The sequence below is a fragment of the Phyllobates terribilis genome, unplaced genomic scaffold (genome assembly GCF_046119375.1).
Source record: "Phyllobates terribilis strain yellow unplaced genomic scaffold, ASM4611937v1 Scaffold_9__5_contigs__length_417890890, whole genome shotgun sequence".
NCBI lineage: Eukaryota > Metazoa > Chordata > Amphibia > Anura > Dendrobatidae > Phyllobates > Phyllobates terribilis.
The window spans coordinates 137,986,748-138,006,906 of record NW_027362769.1 but is presented as its reverse complement, the minus strand read 5'-3'; the positions used below and the strand labels follow the sequence as shown (position 1 = coordinate 138,006,906).

At 41.3% G+C, this 20,159-nt stretch overlaps 1 protein-coding gene across 5 annotated transcripts in view; it reads right to left on the bottom strand.

Moving 5' to 3' along the window:
- Positions 1–20,159, bottom strand: part of KCNH7 (potassium voltage-gated channel subfamily H member 7) — a 513,596-nt gene that overhangs the window by 35,432 nt on the left and 458,005 nt on the right. For all 5 annotated transcript variants that reach the window (XM_073647046.1, XM_073647048.1, XM_073647050.1 and 2 more), the window contains one exon: positions 2,127–2,387. In XM_073647046.1, coding sequence (XP_073503147.1) covers positions 2,127–2,387 — 261 coding nt within the window. The remainder of the gene's footprint in view (positions 1–2,126; positions 2,388–20,159) is intronic.

Sequence of the window (20,159 nt, the reverse complement as noted above, 5' to 3'; positions counted from 1 at the left end):
CAATAATGATTCGTTAGAAACGGATCCAACAGCAATCTTAATAAAAATGTTAGGCAGAGACAAATTTTTTGTCCGGCTAAAATTTTTTTATTTCAACTTGATCTTTTTTTTTTTAAATATTGAAGTCTATGGAAAACATATCTGTTAAATAGACATCCGTTTTTTTGCTTACTGGATCAGTTTCAAATGGAGGAAAAATGGGTGGCTATTTAACGGATCCGTTTTCCATAGACATTAATGTTAAAAAAACTGGATCCAGTTGAAATCAGTTTTCTTTTTTAGCTGGACAAAACGTCCGGCTAACAGATTACTGCTGGATCCGTTCTAACGGATGATTACTGGACATGTGAGCTTAGCCTAAAAAGTTTTTCCTTGGTACAGTTTTATGGCCATATATGGGATTACTGGACATGTGAGCTTAGCCTAACTCTTATTATTTTCAACTTGCAGAATGGAAAAAAGCAAATCTATCATTTGCGAGACAAACCCTTTTATGAGGTTTTCCGGGAATAAACAATGATGGCCTATCCAGATTATTATTTTGTGATTTGTGGAAGTCTGATCTCTGGGACTTGCATGACCGACAGACTAAAGAAGTTCCTTAGGCAGCAATTTCGCATGGATCCGTTATTTTAACATTGAAGTCCATGGAAAACGGATCCGTTAAACAGCTGTCAATTTTTCCTTCATGTCAAACTGATCCAGTTAGCAAAAAACGCATCCTTTTCAAATGGAAGAAAAACGGATGGCTATTTAACGGATCTTACTACCATAGACTGATGTTAAAAAAACAAATCCAGTTGAAATTATTTTTTCTTAGCCGTACAAAACAGTTGTGTCTGCAGAACATTTTTGCTAACGGATTGCTGCAGGATCCGCTCTAAGTGATGATTACTGGACATGTGAACTTATCCTTAATTACTGCCATAAAAGGTTCTGTCAAAAAAAAATAGTTCTTCTTATATGTCTACATTGACATTGAAAATAAAAAATATTGGGCAGGAAAGCACAACCAAAGCTTTCTTGCATTACCTAAAATTAAAATAGTATGAGACCATATGGGAATAAGGGCTGTATCTTGGCAGTAAAAAAAAGTAGACTGATGATTTCATACATGCGACCTACACCCTAAATCCTACATTTTGGAGAGCAAATAAATCAAGCAGGGTCAATGCATATCTATGAACCCTTGGTGACTCTATGTCCAAATAACACCTCCAACGACTGTAAACTATAAGGCTATGTTCACACATCATTGTTTTTTCAACTTTTTGTGATGTATTTTTTATGCAAATTTTCAGCTGCATTTTGCAGTACCAGCAAAGTCTATGAGATTCCAGAAATCTCATGCACACATCATGTTTTTTTTTTAATCAGGATTTTGTGCTTTGCATGGTTTTTTGTAAGATAGAGCATGGCACTTTTTTCAGCGTTTTTTCACCGATTGGAAGTAATTGGTGTTGAAAAAAAATGCTGAAAAAACGCAGGTGTCAAGTTTTCGGAGTTTTTTCAGCGTTTCTTGTGCCTAAACCAGGTGCCCTATTAAAAAGGCAGGTCATGCCAGAGTTAAATAAAGGGCACCAAGATTGTCTTGGCTCTAAATTACTGATGAATTCTGATTCATTGGATGAAAGGTTGACTTGGGAATTATAATTAAGAGCTAAATAATGCCAGGAATACAACTGCTAGACACGAGAAGATAATATAAGAAAGACCCATAAGACATGCGCCCTGAGGTCTCCCAAACATTCTGCCATCTTATCCCAAAAAAGTAGAGAAGTGGCCATGAATGTGTTTGAAGTATATGGAAGTCGTAGTTTACAATTTGTCCATTGCTCCCAAAGACTTCATAACATTGCCCGTATGTGTTTGTGATAGTTTCAGGTTGGGTTCAGGTCCCAGATTTAGGTAATTATACCCTCCACATATTATATGCGGTAATTATCAGTTGTATATGTATAGTGGATATAAAAAGTCTACACACCCCTCTTAAAATGTTAATGGATTTGTACATATTATGGGCGACATTAAAGGTGGAACAAGTCCTGAAATGGTTCTTCTTGGTATGATTTTTTAACCTTACAAAAACCTGAAATTTTAATAGGGGCGTGCAAAACATTTCTTACCTCGGTAAGACAGACTTCTTTTTGTAAGGGTTATCTTTTCAGAAGGACAAACAGCTTCTTCAAACTGAGGCGCAGAAGGCTTTGGGAAAGTAGAGTTAAAGCCACCGAGTTCTGCAAATAAGGGCTTCTGCTCATTAATGGAAGAGACTTGCGAAGATGAGCCGCTTCTCCTTTTATCTGCATTTCTCTTGTTATAGGAGTAATTTTTGAAATTATCCATGGAATTGTCGGAATATTCTTGGCTGTTGTCTTTACTTCCCTCTACAGAAAGGAGAACACATGAACTGTGAAAACTGTGAATAGATCTGGTTTAAGGTTACATTGATCCTGCAGAAGATCCAAGTGTCCCATGACATTATACACACATACGGTGCATACCAGTCACCATTTTTGAGGGGCAGTCCTATGGATGGCACATGTACCCTGGTGGATCTTTAAATTTTTTAAAACAAGCTTTTCCTGCTCTAGTCTGCAGGTGGCGCAGTACCATTAGCTGCTCTTGCTCCAATATTGGCGCAATGTTACAGTATCGGCAGCTGCCTTCCACATACAAGTTATTCATTTATTCATTTGCATTTATAGAACATTTTTCTAATTCGCATTTGGAGTCATTTTCTACTTTTATTCTGTATGATTAAGGCCAGAATCTGTTCCAAACATGACTAAGATGACTTATTTTTTTTCCTGATATTTTTAACATCATCTAACGAAATAAAAATGTTGGCGATGAAATTCTTCTTTAGCCGAGCGCCATATGTTATCATGTCAATAAACTGCAGTCATATAAACAGTGAAACAGAAGAAATGACACAGGAGGGGTGCAACGTGTTTGTTTTTACATAAACCTATAGAGAAGTAACTTAAAGGGACAATATCACTTTGTGATTGTTGGGACTCCGATCTCTGGAACCCCCAGCGATCTCGAGAATGAAGGGAAAGGAGGAAATTATAGCTGACCCTATTTACCTTAATGATTCCTGCAGAGTGGGTGACTGGGGTTCCACAGTGTAGATAACAAAGTTCTTAATGGTCCATATTCTCCAGCAACAAAGAGAAGAAGTTAAAACCTAACTGTTAATCATATAGGATAATTGATGTGCTATGATTATGGGTTTTTCTACCCGAAACGCGTAGGAATAATGTTTTTTTTTAATATGTGCACATTCTGCCATTTTTTATCCTATATGGCTAAAGGCAAAGTTTTATCTACTTTCCTTTGGAGCTGGAGGACATCTCCTTTTGAACCATTGAGAGCTATTTGATCTGGAAGCCTGACCAGTGCATACTCCATGCATCCCACCCAGACCACAGACTGTCTGCCCTGGAAGTCTCCTGGGATATTTATCTGTAACACATAAGTGGTAAGCTGAATTGACACTTTTTCTATATTTTAGTAGATAAAGTGCTAACCCAGCACTGCGGTCCCGTCATTCTCGAGAGCCCAGATGACGGAGCTCAACCTACGATAAAGTGATGGTATATCCTAGCGGTATGCCATCACCTTACGCATAGAAAATACCAATTTTGAAACTTTATTTTGTAAAAACTCTCTAATATGGATCTCTTTGTCATTTACCCAGAAATGTATGAAAATAAGTTAAGCAACAAGATTTGCAGGACCCAGTAGTACTTTGCCACTAGATCAGAGCCCTGAGAACCTCCTTCTACACGCTAGCATCACCGGTGCCCAGGCTTGGACTGGCCCACAGGAGAATAGGAAAATCCTCTGGTGGGCCATCACCCTCTTATATGAGCAGTACTTGGCACAATATACTTGAATCACTATGTACAGACAAAGGCGGCATCTTATTCATTTAACAATCTACCCAGGTCATTATATAAATTAGTGATTGAGAATAATGTCACATTTGCATGTAGTTGAAAAGTGGGGCCCTGGAGTTGGTTACTGGTGGGCCCTTGGCACCCTAGTCCGACACTGCCGGTGTGTCTTCTGATTAGTAAATACTAATATTATTTGGACTAAAGGTGGTGATATGGTATAACTTAATGAAAAAACGTAATTAGTCCAAAGGAAAATAATTTACCATTCTTTCACTACCGTGGAAATAAAACTTAATTAATTTATTTATCTTTTATTAATATTTAAATAAAAAAGGCCTGCTTTACTGTATATACTCTAAAATTAAAATAGTTCCTCACTGTTTACCAATGGTAATTGGAGTGTATGCTTATATTTATATCAACCTAAACTGGCAACTACAGTGCTGGCCAAAAGTATTGGCACCCCTGCTATTCTGTCAGATAAGACTCAGTTTCTTCCTGAAAATGATTGCAATCACAAATTCTTTGGTATTATTATCTTCATTTTATTTGCTTGCAAGGAAAAAACACAAAAGAGAATGAAGCAAAAATCAAATCATTGATCATTTCACACAAAACTCCAAAAAAGGGCCGGACAAAAGTATTGGCACCCTCAGCCTAATACTTGGTTGCACAACCTTTAGCCAAAATAACTGCGAACAACCGCTTCCGATAACCATCAATGAGTTTCTTACAATGCTCTGCTGGAATTGTAGACCATTCTTCTTTGGCAAACTGCTCCAGGTCCCTGATATTTGAAGGGTGCCTTCTCCAAACTGCCATTTTGAGATCTCTCCACAGGTGTTCTATGGGATTCAGGTCTGGACTCATTGCTCGCCACCTTAGAAGTCTCCAGTGCTTTCTCTCAAACCATTTTATAGTGCTTTTGGAAGTGTGTTTTGGGTCATTGTCCTGCTGGAAGACCCATGACCTCTGAGGGAGACCCAGCTTTCTCACACTGGGCCCTACATTATGCTGCAAAATTTGTTGGTAGTCTTCAGACTTCATAATGCCATGCACACAATCAAGCAGTCCAGTGCCAGAGGCAGCAAAGCAACCCCAAAACATCAGGGAACCTCCGCCATGTTTGACTGTAGGGACCGTGTTCTTTTCTTTGAATGTCTCTTTTCTTTTCCTGTACACTCTATGTTGATGCTTTTTCCCAAAAAGCTCTACTTTTGTCTCATCTGACCAGAGAACATTCTTCCAAAACGTTTTAGGCTTTCTCAGGTAAGTTTTGGCAAACTCCAGCCTGGCTTTTTTATGTCTCAGGGTAAGAAGTGGGGTCTTCCTGGGTATCCTACCATACAGTCCCTTTTCATTCAGACGCCGACGGATAGTACGGGTTGACACTGTTGTACCCTCGGACTGCAGGGCAGCTTGAACTTGTTTGGATGTTAGTCGAGGTTCTTTATCCACCATCCGCACAATCTTGCGTTGAAATCTCTCGTCAATTTTTCTTTTCCGTCCACATCTAGGGAGGTTAGCCACAGTGCCATGGGCTTTAATCTTCTTGATGACACTGCGCACGGAAGACACAGGAACATTCAGGTCTTTGGAGATGGACTTGAAGCCTTGAGATTGCTCATGCTTCCTCACAATTTGGTTTCTCAAGTCCTCAGACAGTTCTTTGGTCTTCTTTCTTTTCTCCATGCTCAATGTGGTACAGACAAGGACACAGGACAGAGGTTGAGTCAACTTTAATCCATGTTAACTGGCTGCAAGTGTGACTCAGTTATTGCCAACACCTGTTAGGTGCCACAGGTAAGTTACAGGTGCTGTTAATTACACGAATTAGAGAAGCATCACATGATTTTTCAAAGGGTTCCAATACTTTTGTCCACCCCTTTTTTTAGGTTTGGTGTGGAATTATATTCAATTTGGCTTTAGGACAATTCTTTTTGTGTTTTTTTCATTGAAGACAAATTAAATGAAGAGAATAATACCAAAGAATTTGTGATTGCAATCATTTCCAGGAAGAAACTGAGTATTATCTGACAGAATTGCAGGGGTGCCAATACTTTTGGCCAGCACTGTATTATATACTACCTTATACAGTATATATGTATACTTTATGAAGATTTACAAGACATTTCTCCAGCTATTCCTCCAATGGTGATTATAAGAAACGACTTTTATTCAAATTCCATTAAAAATTTTCCATAGTCCACGCAACAGAGCAGTATAGGCGCAGAGACCCCCCTGGACTACGCATTTCGACACGTACAGTGCCTTCTTCATGGTCCAAACCCTGTCTAGATAGAACTGACAAGGAATATATAAGGCATATAATTGTTTGGAGGAGAGGCTACAACCAACTGGGTGTGACCCCAATTAGTATTCATGTATCAGCCTTTCCCATACCGAGAAAATCTCAACATTATTACTGCTAGTTACCTTGATGCTTCATATAGACAGAGCATACATAGAACATATATTAAGAAATAAATATGTGAATATAAAAAGAAAAAAGATTTTTTTTCTGTATACAATGGGGATTATAGATTACACTGTGAAAAAGCCAAGTTGAACAATAGAAACAGATCACAATATATTATATGATATGTGTCATACCTTTAGCTATACAGGAAATAACAGGATATAGATAAACAGAAATAGTTTTTGTTAGGGTAAATTAGAATAGGGATAAAATTAAAAGTTATAGGAATATAACAAGATATGTATTTTTTTTTCCCAACTACATCATGGATTAACATTTGACCTAATAATGCAAAACGATTTTTTATCGGATTGCATTTGTCCAATTTAATCGCAAGTGGGAGCGAGTCCTTAGCTTATCTAAATTGATAAGAAGGAGAAAGCCTCTTTCAATATACAGTGTTGTATCTTCTGTACTTCTAAATGAGTGCCGTAAATTCTAAAAGAGATGATCTATCGGACTGAAATTTGGACCGTACAAGCTTAGGACCATGAGAAGCTGATGTTTTAAAGGTGCTGAAAATGTTCATCGTTCACATCCTGGCACGCCTGCACGCTCCGTTCCATATTGTTGAATGTATTCCGCAGGACTTCTGGGGTCACAGCCTGAATTTCTCGGTGTATGTTCGCAGTGCCTGTAAAGTTCGCAGCTTGTTACTGTACACCCGACCTCTCAAATGGCCCCAAAAGGAAAAAATCCATCAGTATTATATCATGCGATCTTGGTGGCCACAGTCCCTTGGAGATTACTTTGTCATCGTTGACATGTGAAATATGACATGCCTATCTCCTGGGAAAGTTTGTGCAACGATTTATGTTGTTTCCTCAGACATTCCGGACGTCCTCGATTATGCCTATCTAGCAATGTTTGAGTTTATTCACCAATGACAGAATAAACTGTTTGGACGACGGATTTCGACCTCCAAACTTCTTGAGGAACCCATTTTGGCATCTCTTTAAGGACTCAGTTTTCCAATAAGTTTTCACAATGAAAGCATGCTTCTTCAAACTGTATATGTACATTGTAAACAAATGAAGAATGAATATCACATGGTCATAAGTATTCAGACCCTTTGCTCAAACACTCATATTTAAGTCACATGCTGTCCATTTCCTTGTGATCCTCCTTGAGATGGTTCTACTCCTTCATTGGAGTCCAGTTGTGTTTAATTAAACTGATAGGACTTGATTTGGAAAGGCACACACCTGTCTATATAAGACCTCACAGCTCACAGTGCATGTCAGACCAAATGAGAATCATGAGCTCAAAGGAACTGCCCAAGGAGCTCAGAGACAGAATTGTGTCAAGGCACAGATCTGGCCAACGTTATAAAAGAATTTCTGCATTACTCAAGGTTCCTAAGAGCACAGTGGCCTCCATAATTCTTAAATGGAAGAAGTTTGGGACCACCAGAAGTCTTCCTAGACCTGGCTGTCCAACCAAACTGAGCAATCATGGGAGAAGAGCCTTGGTGAGAGAGGTAAAGAACAACCCCAAGATCACTGTGGCTGAGCTCCAGAGATGCAGTAGGGAGATGGGAGAAAGTTCCACAAAGTCAACTATCATTGCAGCCCTCCACCACTCAGGCCTTTATGGTAGAGTGGCCCGACGGAAGCCTCTCCTCAGTGCAATACATATGAAAGCCCGCATAGAGTTTGCTCAAAAACACATGAAGGACTCCCAGACTATGAGAAATAAGATTCTCTGGTCTGATGAGACGAAGATAGAACTTTTTGGTGATAATTATAAGCAATATGTGTGGAGAAAACCAGGCACTGCTCATCACCTGCCCAATACAATCCCATCAGTGAAACATGGTGGTGGCAGCATCATGCTATGAGGGTGTTTTTCAGCTACAGGGACAGGACGACTGGTTGCAATTGAAGGAAATATGAATGCGGCCAAGTACAGAGATATCCTGGATGAAAACCTCTTCCAGAGTGCTCTGGACCTCAGACTTGGCCGAAGGTTCACCTTCCAACAAGACAATGACCCTAAGCACACAGTTAAAATAGCAAAGGAGTGGCTTCAGAACAACTCTGTGACCACTCTTGACTGGCCCAGCCACAGCCCTGACCTAAACCCAAGTGAGCATCTCTGGAGAGACCTGAAAATGGCTGTCCACCAACATTCACTATCCAACCTGATGGAACTGGAGAGGATCTGCAAGGAAGAATGGCAGAGGATCCCCAAATCCAGGTGTGAAAAACTTGTTGCATCATTCCCAAGAAGACTCATGGCTGTACTAGCTCAAAAGGGGGCTTCTACTCAATCCTGAGCAAAGGGTCTGAATACTTATGACGATGTGATATTTAAATTTTTCTTTTTTAATAAATTTGCAAAAATTTCTACATTTGTTTTTTTTTCAGTCAAGATGCGGTGCAGAGTGTACTTTAATGAGAAAAAAATTTACTTTTTAGAATTTACCAAATGGCTGCAATGAAACAAAGAGTGAAAAATTTAAAGGGGTCTGAATACTTTCCGTACCCACTGTATATGGTCGTGTCCAGAAAATGTATTTGGGATTTTGAGAAGTTGAGGGTGAGCTTGATGGTTGGGTGGAACCTGTTGAAGTTATCGTGGAAGGTCAGCAGATCATCTTTTGAGCCTGTCCAGATTATTAGCAGATCATCAATGTAGGGGAACTATGCTAGAGGTTTAATAGAGCAAGATGACAAAAACTCCTCCTCTAGTTTAGCCATAAATAGGTTAGCATATTGTGTGGACATTTTGCTTCCCATGGCGCTGCCCATACATTGTTGGTATAAATTATTCCCAAAGGAGAATAAATTGTGATGGGGCACAAACCTGATGAATGGCAGAGTTGGTTCTGTGGCCAGATTGTTTTTTTGTAGGAAATGTTTGCATGTTGCAATCCCATCCTCATTAGGAATGTTGGAGTAGAGAGACTCTACACCCATGGTGGCTAGTATTGTGTCTTCCGGAAGTGGGCCCGGGGCTGACAGTTTACAGAGAATATCCGTGGTGTCCTGGATATAGCTGGGTGTGCGTCTCACCAGGGGTTTCAGAATGTTCTCTACCCAGCCTGAGGTATTTTCCGTTAATGTCCCAATGCCAGAAATGATTGGCCTCCCAGGATTACCTTCATTATGTATTTTAGGTAACATGTAGAAGGTACCTGTTTGGTGATTGTCTGGTATTAGTTCCAGTAGTGAAGATGAAGTAGAATCAAACCCATTGATGATATGTGTTAGTTCCTCTGTGCATTTTATGGTGGGATCTTCCTGAAGTGGAGTGTAGTATTTTATATCCAAGAGTTGTCTGTGTGCTTCCTGGATCTAATCTGACATGTTCATAATCACTACAGCTCCTCCTTTGTCTGCTGGTTTGATGAAGATATTGTTATTAGCTTTTAAAGATTGTTTGGCTTTTCTTTCCTCCATACTGATATTGTGCGGCACTTTGTGGTGTCTGTCCAAAATGTCAGATTTAACTTTTTTACGGAAACAGTCTATGTAGTGATCCAGAGTTTGATGGTGCCCCGGTTGTGGGGTCCAGTTTGTCCTCTTTTTCTGTTTTGATGTGTTGTTCAGATTATCTTGTGATGTGATTGTTGTAAGAAACAAATAAGAATAGCAAAAGAGGAGACAGAGAGACTAATTGCCAAGGAAAGTAAAACGAATCCCAAACTGTTCTTTAACTATATAAACAGTAAAAGGATTAAAACTGATGGAGTTGGCCCATTGAAAAATAACCTGGATAAAATCATAGAGGGCGATGAGGGTAAAGCAAACCTACTCAATAGCTTCTTCTCTACTGTTTTCACAAGAGAAAACAATTTATCGGAGGAAATGCAGAGTGATAAAGTAAACCCTCCGCTAAATATCACCCACCTAACCCAGGAAGAAGTTCAGAAACGCCTAAATAATATCAAAATAGACAAGTCACCAGGCCCAGATGGCATACACCCCCGGGTACTAAAATAATTAAGTAATGTGATAGACAGACCGCTGTATCTTATATTCAAGCACTCTTTATGGACAGGGACTGTCCCACTAGACTGGCGCCAAGCAAATGTGGTACCGATATTCAAAAAGGGGTCTAAAAGTGACCCTGGGACTATAGACCAGTCAGCTTGACGTCTGTTGTGGGTAAATTGTTTGAAGGATTTCTTAGAGATGCTATTGTAGAATATCTTAATGATAATAACTGTCTAACTCCATATCAACATGGATTCATGAGGGATCGCTCCTGCCAAACAAACCTGATGGCCTTCTACGAGGAGGTGAGCTCACAGCTGGACCGGGGAGAGTCAGTGGATGTTGTATACCTTGACTTCTCCAAAGCGTTTGATACCGTGCCACACAAAAGGTTGGTATATAAAATGAGAATGCTTGGTCTGGGGGATAATGTGTGCAAGTGGGTGAATAGCTGGCTGAGTGATAGAAAGCAGAGGGTGGTTATCAATGGAGTAAGCTCAGGGTGTGTCAGGGTTACTAGCGGGGGGCCTCAAGGGTCTGTCTTGGGCCCTATATTATTTAATATATTTATTAATGATCTAGTGGAAGCGTTGCATAGTAAAATAGCAATATTTGCAGATGATACTAAACTTTGTAAAGTAGTTAATACAGATGAGGATAGGGCACAGCTACAGGAAGATTTAGATAAATTGGGGAGTTGGGCCAAAAAATGGCAAATGGGGTTCAATGCCGATAAATGTAAGGTCATGCACATGGGAAAGAAAAACAGCAGTCACCCATACATATTAAATGGGAAACCGTTGGGGAAATCTGACATGGAGAAGGACCTGGGCGTCTTGGTTAATAGCAAATTAAATTGGAGTGCCCAGTGTCAGGCAGCAGCTGCAAAGGCAAATAGAGTCATGGCATGCATCAGAAGAGGAATAGGGGCATATGATGAGAACATTGTTCTTCCTCTGTATAAAGCTCTGGTAAGGCCACACTTAGAATATTGTGCACAGTTCTGGGCTCCGGTGCTCAGGAAAGACATATTGGAGCTAGAGAGGGTACAAAGGAGGGTGACTAAGGTAATAAAGGGAATGGAGGGACTAGAATACCCAGAGAGGTTGTCAAAATTAGGCCTATTTACGTTGGAAAAGAGAAGGCTTAGGGGAGACCTCATAAACATGTATAAATACATCAGGGGGCAGTACAGAGATCTCTCCCATGACCTGTTTATACCAAGGATGGTGACAAAGACGAGGGGGCACACTATGCGTCTGGAGGAAAGGAGGTTCCTGCACCAGCATAGAAGGGGATTCTTTACGGTCAGAGCCGTGAGACTCTGGAATTCTCTGGGAGAGGAAGTGGTGATGTACAACTCACTTAATGAGTTCAAGAGAGGCCTGGATGCCTTTCTTGAGAACAATAAAATTACATCTTATACTTAGTGATAGTTAATTAATCCAGGGATTTAATCTGACTGCCAGATTGGTGTCGGGAAGTGAATTTTTCCTCAGTGATGTAAATTGGCCTATACCGCATGGGTTTTTTTTGCCTTCTCCTGGATCAACGCTGCGGAATAGCTGCAGTGCACAAGAAATAGGCTGAACTGGATGGACGCTTGTCTTTTTTCGGCCTTATAAACTATGTAACTATGTAACTATGTAACTATGTAACTATGATATCTGCATGGTTGTAAAAGAATTCTTTAAGCCATAATCTGGAAAGAATTCCTCGATATCACTACAAAACTGAGCCGTATCAAGTTGTTTTGTAGGACAGAATGTTAGTCCTTTTGATAAAACATTCATTTCTCCTGTGTTTGGCTCATATTGTGAGAGGTTCACAACAGAGAACGATGTAGTAAAATGATTGTGTAAATTGGGCTTATCTGCAACTACATTAAGACCTGCTTTCTTCCTGAGTCTGTCAAGTTTCTTTTTCTTATTGATAATAAGGTGATGTTGCAATTTTTTGTAAAAATCCTGTAATGTCTCCTTGATTAGACATGAATCTGGTCATTGTATTCGGTCCTGTAGAGAAGTTATCTCCTCATGGATGGTCCTCTTCTTGTTGTAGAAAAATCTAATGAGGTGATTCCGCAGTCTCTCAGATGATCTGTAGCACAGTTTCTGTGAAGAATGGGTATTGTAGGTACACTGAGTCGGATTCCTTATTATGAGGCCTTTGGGGATTCAGTTTTCCTTTTTGCATCTGGATAGAAAGAAAATGTCGCTGTTCATTTGTGCCAGTTTCTTCAGGAGGTTTTTCAGATCCATCTGTGATCAGTACATTGGGGTATCTTCCATTATCATGATGTACAATACAAAGTTATATTGTGGTACCGTGTTAGCCAGAAAAATCAATGTAAATACTTTTATTCCCAAAAATGACAAAAGTATTCTCAGAGTGATACCTTTATTGGCTAACCAGAAAAAAAAAAATATATGCAAGCTTTCAGAGCACATAGGCTCCTTTGTCAGGCAATATTACAAATGAATTCATAAGACACAAGGCACAACCTTCAAGAGATCTTACAGCAATGACATTTGTTCATGAGGTGGAGGGGGTGATGCCTCCTGCTGATAAGTCAAGGAGATCAAATTAGGGTTTTTTGTTGCAAATGATGAGACCATGGGAATGTTTAATTGTCTGGGGGTGTGAATTGTGTCCTTGTAGTGAGTCATAAATCCAGGTGTTAGATTGAGTCCTGTTGTCAGGGAATTGAACATCCTTATCAATTTGAATTCCCAGATTCTTCTGTCCCTGTAGTCCTTGAAATTACCTTTCAGTATTAAGACTTTTAGATCTGTCAAACAGTGTCCCAAGCTAGGTAAATGTTTTGCCACAGACGTGTCCAGTTCATTCTTAATTGTGTGTCTGTGTAAATTCATTCTTGTTTGCAGTTTTTGCATAGTTTCTCCAATATAAACTCCTTCCGGGCACCTTGAGCATTGTATCATGTACACAACATTTGAGAACGTACAGAGATGACGCGCCCCAAGGGCTGTGGGGTACTCGGCAGCCGAGCCTATGGATGCTGGTGGGGGATATCACGGTGGCTGGCCCGGTCCGTGGCCCAGGGCGGTCAACCAAAAGGGGGCTTTAGGTTTATATGGGGTTTTGGAATAGTTCGTGACGCCACCTGAGGTATGCGGCCAAAGGGAGCCGTCGCTACGGAGCAGTGCTCTGAAGCTGATGTTACTGCAGCAGGGATGGTATGGCTCTCCACAGGAAGAGCTGGCTCCAGGGCAGTGTAGGGGTTGTTCGTTGCACTGGATGTTGTAATGCAGGGGGAAAGATGACGCAGATGAAATAATGGACGGAGGCAGTGCGGTGCAGTCTTCCGAGTCTTTACTCACAGTTATTAAGTTCCTCAGGTTGCACTGTCCAGCTTAGAGCCTCACACGTCGCGCTGCGTTCACCAGAACGAGGGTTCAGCTCTTCCTCAAGTAATTTGGGAGCACCTGACGGAGCCCCGCTTTCTTGTGTTCCTCTCTCTAGACTGTCTTCACGCTGGGTCTTCTCCCTACTGCCCTGCGCTCTCCACTCTCAGTTCCGCTCGGGTGCTCTGAAGTCCCTCCTGTCTCACTGGAGTTCCCGGACCTGCTTGACCCTCACGGTGATTGGAATGAGACTTTGGCAACTGAATTATGAAAGCCAGAAGCCTCCGTTTTTTCCAGCCGAGACCTGGAGTAACACGGCTGGTCCAGGGGCTGGTCCCCTTCTTGCGGCCTATGATCCCTCTGTCTTCTGACAGATTCAGGGCGTACGGGTGCCGTCCTGCACTCGCCGTACCCCCTGGGATCCCTTTAACAGAATGGAGCCTGCTCCTCTGCTCCCCTCCTGGGCCTCTAGCACTGGGTCCACTTGTGGAGCATAGCTCCTAAAGAGACTCTGCTCCCTGACTGACTGACACTCTCTCCTCTCACTGACCGAACTGAACTGCCACTCTAAGATGGCTTCCCTTTTATATCTCACTCTATAGTGCTCCCCTATTCTACTTCCTCCACCCACACCCACTACTGCTTCCCCCTACCTTTGGGTTCCCCCCACTCCAGCCAGGGACAGTGCTCAGCACTGCGCATACATCTTGCCCTCCCATCCGGCCTGGAGTAGTGTAGTGTTGAATGTGAGTGTTGGGGTTCCAGGCAGCACTCCCTCCTTACCTGAGAGAAGGAGACACCACACCTCTGGGTGAGGTGCAGTACCTCTGTGGCGACTGAACCCTCAGGGGCGCCACACTGACACAACTTGACACAATGAACATGTGACATGTCAAGCCTATTGGCTACTGGAATGCTGGTAAGTAGGAGGAGGTTCGCAAGACTCTAGTTCGGCAGTCACAGACTAACAAGATAACTGCTGAACCAATATCTTGCAAATCTTTTTTCTCTATTCTAGTATGAATACTGTGACCGAGTGTCCCCCCCCAGCCTGTTTTCATGGACCATACTGTAATCAGGCCTACACTAGCATTTTTTGTCCTGCATCTGGTGGGGGCCTGTGTGTCTTTGGTCCTCTCTGCATGGGGCGTCCCTTAAATGCACAACGCTGCAGACAGACTGGAGTTCTAGAAGATTCCTCATTCTTCGAGTTACCTGAAGTACACGTTTAAGGGGGGTGGGGTGTGTGTATCTCTCTCCAGCCTGGGGGCTGATCCCAAGAGAACAATAAGCCACATGTTTTTCAGTAAGTTGTTGCTGTGCTGTGTGAAGAGCTAGGATCTGTTGCTGAGGCCAGATCCTGGTGCCATGTAAGGACTAATGGAGATCCGTTGGACTATTGGAGATTGGAGATCAGTTGCCACGTGGGATTGTGATGTCTTGCCACCCTGCTGGATTTGAGGACTTAGTCTGAGACTGTTGTTGTGTTGTACTTGGTGTTGGATTACCGGGTGGTGCCCTTGGATTTGTCCCTTTCTGTGTTACTGACTCTAAGGAACTACAGCTACGTTTGGTGTTATATTCTCCCAGTCTCAATAAAGGTTGTTGGATTGTTCATTGGCCTGCTGTCTCTGCTTAATCCGTCTCACTCCCCGTCACAAATACATTTATATTTTTCTTTTAATACATGACAATTATGCTGCCAGCTTTAGAAGCAGCTTATTGACAATTCATTCTGTTATCTAGTCTGTGATCTATAAGAGCACCCAGACCCTTCTTGACAAGTGACTCTCCTAGTTTGACTCCTCCTATAACATCAGGTGCCCGTAGGATCTTGGTGCCCTGATACTTTACATTTATTCGCCTTAACTCTCATGTGCTAAGTGGGTGCCCAAACATTCAGTTTGTCCAAGTCAATCTGTAATCTATGAACATCCTCCATAGACTTCACTATACTGCATAGCTTTATATACTCTGCAAAAACAGAAACAACACTATTAATCCCATCATCTATAACATTAATAAATAAGTTGAATAATAGAGAACCCAGCACTGAACCTTGGGGTACATCACTTATAACCGGAAACCATCAGAGTAGCAGTCATTCACCACAACTCTCCGGTACAGTCTTTGAGCCAGTTTTTGATTGAATTACAAACTTTACTTTCTATTCATCTAGACCAGTGTTCCCCAACTCTGGTCCTCAAGAGCCACCAACAGGTCGTGTTTTCAGGATTTCCTTAGTATTGCACAGGTGATAATTACATCATCTGCACAGGCAATAATTCCATCACCTGTAAATCCTGAAAACATGACCTGTTGGTGGCTCTTGAGGACCAGAGTTTGGGAACACTGGTATAGACATTATTTACCCATTAGGCGTCTATGTGAAAGAGCGTCAAAAGCCATTGCAAAATCCAAAAACACTACATCCACAGCAATTTCTTATTTTCAGGTTTCTACTCACCTCTTCCTAAAAACTCATTATTTAGGTGATCCAGCTCTGAGGAATTTTAAAGAATATCTTGGACCTATCTTGCTTTCCTTGGCTTCGTGCTGTTCATTTTCTACTTTAGCTGATTTGATTACTTTTTTACAGTCACCAAGAGCTTACACCTTCTGGACACATAGTAAGCAGTGATCTGATCTGAGCACTGGATGATCTCTATGATGTGTTCTAAAAACGATGGTGGCACTAATCGGATCGGGAACATAGAGTACCACCAAATGTTGAGATAGGAGCAAGAGAAGACATACAAAGGACACGGTATTACTTAAAGGGGTTTTCCATTTTCTGAATACCCCCTTCTCCAGACTGGGTATCCCTCTTCCATCCCGGGTTCAGCACTGAGTCTCCTCCGCTGCTCAGGTGTCTGTTATTGTCTACTGATGTCAGACTACAGTAACAGTGCTGCAGCCAATCACCGACTTCAGCAGATCTATCCGTGTAGAAAGCTCAAACTGCTAAGCTCAGAGATTGGCTGCAGAACTGTCAATGTGATGTGAGCACTGCAAAGAAAAACTGACACCAGAGCAGCGGCAGAAAATCAGTGGTAAACCTGGGAAGGGTGAGTAAAGAACAGTTTGTTTGTTTTTTAAACATACTGTGCCCGGCGACACTGGTTTTCTAAAAACAGAAAATTCCTTTAAAGTAGGGCTGCTACTAGATTTCATAATGCAAACTGCATACCTTATAAAATAGAAATGTTAGACCTGATGTGGCTGCTGTACTTACTTTGAAAATCCATGATAGAATGACAGTATAGAAAATTAATAGTACATAAAAGAATAGCCCACCAAGAATGGGCATAAAAAGGAATGTTTTTTTTTAATGCTTTTATTTTTCTACCCTCATATAAAAGAAAAATGGTATTATACTGCAAAGTGAAATATTGCTTCATAGCGAAATAGTCTTGATATTAAAATGAGTATTTTATAAGTCCAGCTAAAGAGTAAAAAATGTAATGAGTCCAAGTGTTCAGTTTCCAGCCCACTCACCCAGTCTGACTGACAGCTGCAGCTTGTACTGAGCAGTGTGAGATTTCAGCAGGGAGGAGGGACACTGAGGAGCTGTCAATCAGTCTAAGTGGGTGTTCATTGAATTAAAGGATTATAAAGCCATTCTGACATGCATTTTCAATGTAATTACACTAGTTTCAACAACATGTGCTTGAGATCTAATAATGAATTAAATTTGTATGGTACAATCTGGTGACAGATATACTTTAATTGACAATAGGATTTCAACACCCAAACTATATGTGCATGTAGCTTTTTCAGAGTCAAGTCCAGCAATCATTTTATGTGACCAGTCCATTCCTCCATTACGAGAAATCAGAGTTTGAATTGATATGAAAATGAGGCTGAAGAGCTATTTGTTGATCTGAATCCTCAGTCACTCCAGCTCTATTGCCTGCCCAGAGCTTCCTCCTACTGCTTAATGGACAGCTTCTATTCTGTGTGATTTCAAGTAAAGGAGCCATCAGTCAAGCACTCAGTGGAGAATAGAGCTGGAGTGACAGAGGCTTCAGATCTACCATAGCTCTTCAGCCTCATTTTAATATCAATTCAAACGCTGATTTGTCAGTAACGGAGATATGGACTGATTATGTAAAGGTATTGTTGGATTTGTTTTGGAAAGACCTACATGCGCATATACATAGTTTGGGGTGTGAAATCCTACTGACAGATTCCCTTTATGATCACCCCATGTATGTATCTATTACTTGAACTACAGCAGCTGTAATCTGTAGGTCTCCCGTGATACAGAAACTTGATTTCCCATTGTCTGACCTACATTATTACCCAAATTGCTCACAGAGGAAGTGATTTAAATATTAAATATATGCTAGGAAATTAATTTAAGAACACAAAGGCTGCAAATATCTGGATCAATTTAGAACCAGAACCACAAGCAACTAAAGTAGCTACTGGCTCATCTGAATGTACACCACAATTATGTCCTGCTGATAATTACTGGCAGGTGCCTCATTCTTGTTCCTTCAGAATATACCTTTGCTCTTATCAGCGGACTCAAACCCCTCCAGGCTACGCCACCTGAGATCTATCTAAGTCCTATCATTAGATTTGGCAGAGAAAGGTCAGCAAAAGAGCCCAGCGAGCTGCTAATTAAACACTTTTCTCAGCATCTCTGTCAAAAAGAGGAAACGAGGGATGAGAAGTGACATAATATGTGCAGGAATCCTGGTTGTAGGCACCAGTGGACACGTCTCACCTGTCAAAGGAGTGGTGCGCTGTAAGCAGGATGGTAATGGATAACGAAATATGGCTAAAATGTGGACAGATTTGACCTTAATTCAACTTTTCTCAGCCTTTTCCGTCTTCTGCTTTTATATTTTCCAAACCAAACATTCCCCGCCAAGGAGCAGCACAGTAGAACGTCTACATTTTGTCAACTTTTGATTAGTTTTGGGATGAGTTCTATTATTTTTCTTATTCAATTTTCCAAATCCTCCACATATCTTACTTTGCACCTAAATTCTGGCGTAAAACTGAACATTTTTAAACAACTTATATTTGCAAAAAGAAAAAAAATAAATGCAACTTTTGGCATTTTCTCATCCGGCCATCTACGAGAACTTTTTGTAAACAAAAGCGGAGTAAATTACAAAAGTGCCCGATCCATGACAGCAGGATTCCAGCGATATATGTTTAACGCGCCAGCGTTTCAGAGAAAAACATACTTTAATGGCTACTGGGGAGTGGGCAGGACAGTAGAGTAGTTGGCCAGGTGGGTTCCCAGCTGCTTCTCCCCACCTGCTGATCTGGATTGACAGGTCTCTGCTAGTGATGAGTGAGCATGCTCGTTTAACCCTTTCAGCGAGCATGCTCGTGTGCATCTCGAGTATCTCTGACGTGCTCGTATATTATGTTTCAGTCCCTGCGTCTGCATGATTTATGGCTGTTACACATCCTAAACACATTCTGGGATTGATTGCCTGTTTGTTAGGGAATCCTCACATGTGTTTATGGCTGTGTAACAGCCATAAATCATGCAGACGCAGGGACTGAAACATAATATATGAGCACGCCAAAGATACTCGGGTAGCACCCGAGCAAGCTCACTGAAAGGGTTAAACAAGCACGCTCACTCATCACTAGTCTCTGCCTATATGCACACGTAGGCAGAAACCTATCAATCCAGGGTAGTGGGGGAGGAGAAGCCACCTGGGATCCCCTATTCTAAAAGTCTACAGTGCGGCTTGGTCCCCAGAAGCTATTAAACTATGTTTTTCTCTGAAACGTTGAGACATTTCAGAGTCAAATATATATGGCTGGAATGCAGCCGCCAGTGTCCAATACATGTTGCCCATGGATCGGGCAGCATGTATCAGCTGTTAGCTGATGCCACTAGCAAAGAATATGATCAGTGGGAGTTTGACATTCGGGATCTCCACAAATTCGAGAATGAAGGGACTGCAGCACTAGTTTCACACGGTGTCCCCTTCATTATTTTTCCCTGCACAGTGATGGCCCGGTTGACGTTTTCTGCACAGGGAGTACTGCTGTGGAGGAACAACTTAGAAGAGGATGCAGAGCTTCGTCCATTCTCAGGAGTAGTGGAGGTCTCAGGGGTAGATCGCCATTAATCATAACGTGTTTGCCCATTCTACATGATATGCCATCAATTTACAAGGTTTTAGTACCCCTTTAAAAGGTTTGGTTCCTCTTTAGGAAAAAAAAGACACATGAACGTCTGCATGACATTTAAAGGGGTTATCTAGACTTCATTAAAATGTAATTTTAATTGCAAGTGGCATTTATTTACGAAAAAAAGTAAATATTCACCCTATCATGGGTCAACGGTCCCATGTCGGTCTATGCATACACTAGCTGGGGATGTGACTGTCTGTATCGGCACATGCCTGCCAATCTTAAAGGAAAAAAAGCAATCTCATAACTATAACTATACTATAATATGGGAAAAGTCAGCAAAAAAAAA